General features: G+C 42.5%; 1 protein-coding gene across 1 annotated transcript; it reads right to left on the bottom strand.

The window, feature by feature from the left end:
• Window positions 1-253: 253 nt before the first annotated feature.
• LOC143679681 (olfactory receptor 5V1-like) lies at window positions 254-1420 on the bottom strand. Its single transcript, XM_077155886.1, has one exon. It carries the CDS (start codon window positions 1418-1420, stop codon window positions 254-256), a length of 1167 nt encoding a protein of 388 aa, XP_077012001.1.
• Between the last annotated feature and the right edge of the window lie 816 nt (window positions 1421-2236).

Below are 2236 nucleotides of genomic sequence, written 5' to 3'. Positions count from 1 at the left end.
TGGGAAATAAGGTCTCCAGGTTTTCAGCCCCCGTCATGCAGAAAGAGTTTACAAGGGTAGAGATGGTGCTGAGCACACAAAATTGCTGGGACTCCTTTACTTTGTAATGAAGAAAAAGTATATCTGTGAAAGGGAAAAGGAGAAAGATTTGGGGAAAATTCATTTTAGGAACTGCTAAATAAGAATTGATGATCTCAAAACAGACCCCCTAGAACGATGTCATATGTCTCCTGGAAATTCTGAGGCCATATATTTAGGTATTAATATTGCCACTGAACATAGGCCCGTCAACCAGCTTCACTAGGGCTCCCTTGACCTCCTTGTTTCTCAGGCTGTAGATGATGGGGTTCAGCATGGGGGTCATAACACAGAAGAGCACAGAGACCAGGATTCCCATATCCAGGGAGTAGCCTTCACTGGGCTGGTCATAATTGAAGTTGGCCATTCCATAGAAGACCACCACCACGCTGAGGTGGGAGGCACAGGTAGAGAAAGCTTTGCTCCTGCATTGAGCAGAGGGCATCCTAAGGACGGCCGAGATGATGAGTATGTAGGACGCTGCAGTAAACAGGCAGGGACTCAGGCCAATGGTGGCACTGGCCACGTGGAGCACAGACTCATTGACAGAGGTGTCTGAGCAGGAGAGCTTCAGGAGCAGCGGGATGTCACAGAAAAAGTGGCTGATCTGGTTGGGCCCACACAGCGTGAGTGTGGCTGTCAGCACTGTGTGTGTCATGGAATTCACCAGGCCACACAGCCAGGACCCAATCACCAAACCCACACAGACCTTCACACTCATGAGGACTGGATATTGAAGAGGGTGGCAAATGGCGACATAGCGGTCATAAGCCATGGCAGCCAATAAGACACATTCAGTGCCAGCACAGGTCACGAGGAAGAAGACCTGGGAGAGGCAGCCCTCGTATGATATGGTCTTCTTCTCCCGGAAGAAGTTCACCAGCATGACTGGGGTGGTGGTGGACGTGTAGCAGATGTCCAGGAAGCTCAGGTTGCCGAGGAAGTAATACATTGGCGTGTGGAGGGCAGGACTGACCCTGGTTGCCACTATTATGAGCATATTCCCCAGGAGAGTGGTCAGGTAAATGACCAGGAAGACCAGGAACAGCAACCCCTGTAGGTTGGGGTGGTTAGAAAACCCCAAGAAGATGAATTCAGTGACATCTGTTTTGTTGTTCATTTCAAAGAGCATCAGACCTACAGAACAATGAGAAAAAGTAACCGTAATGAGATTGAACAGAAGATACCTCAAACAGGCTGCAAACGTGCAGGGTGATGTCAAGTTCTGTTGGCCTAGAGCAGCTGGGCAGTGGGGGGCGGTGTGCAGGGCAGGGCTGCCTTCATGGGGCCGTGACTGCCCAGTCAGCAGACCTAGAGAGCGCAGGCTCAGGAGCTCCTCCATGGACGTGTGTGGCCGCTGGTAGGTGGGAATAAGTGGAGGCTTGGTTAAAACTGCTAAAAACTGCTAATCTCTGTGTAAGAGTGAGCTAATTTCTAACTGGCTCCGCAATATCTCCCTCCTAATATTGTGCTTCACTGCATCAAATTATTATTATTTTGTTTTTCTTTGCATCAAATTGTTTTTAAAAATATCTTGTGTTTTTCTGAGTAATAAGTTTTCATTGAAAAAATTAAGAAAATGAAGAAATATATAAAAAAAGAATGAAACCACTCACAGAATTAAAACTTCTTTGGTGTATTCCATTCTAGTATTTTTCTATATGTTAATTTTAATCTTTGTTTTTAGCTTTAAAATATTGAGAATTTAACTTCCCAAGGATGCATTGTAATCCATTATATAAAGTGAATTTAATCTCTCCCCTTCCTGTGATTGAAAATTTGGATTGTTTCCTTACTTTAGCTATCATGGAAAAGAACATTTGGAAAGAACATTTCCATGCACAGATATATGTGACCATTTCTGATTATTTCTTCAGATAAAGTTTAAAATATATTAATTTTATTTTTCTCATAGGAATACTTTTCTTTTCAGGGTTTATAAAATATGAGAAAATTTAGCCAATCAAATATCCTTAGGAATGTTACCTCATCAAAGTAAATTTTATTAAACCAGGATTTATTCTCAGTGAAACATTTCATGTTTCCTGAAAAATAATTGATACAATTACCTACTTTCTATTAAGCTATCCATTCTAATAATGAATTATTTTATAAAAATGCAATTTCTGTTTTTCTTTCAATCTTGGCAATGAGATGC

The sequence above is a fragment of the Tamandua tetradactyla genome, chromosome 4 (assembly GCF_023851605.1).
Source record: "Tamandua tetradactyla isolate mTamTet1 chromosome 4, mTamTet1.pri, whole genome shotgun sequence".
In the NCBI taxonomy this organism is placed as follows: Eukaryota; Metazoa; Chordata; class Mammalia; order Pilosa; family Myrmecophagidae; genus Tamandua; species Tamandua tetradactyla.
Note: the sequence above shows the minus strand (reverse complement) of the source record. Positions and strands in the feature narration are given on the sequence as shown.

Bases quoted from the DNA above. Each gene is read 5' to 3' on its own strand.
- LOC143679681 (XM_077155886.1), bottom strand. From the start codon at position 1,420: ATGGAGGAGCTCCTGAGCCTGCGCTCTCTAGGTCTGCTGACTGGGCAG.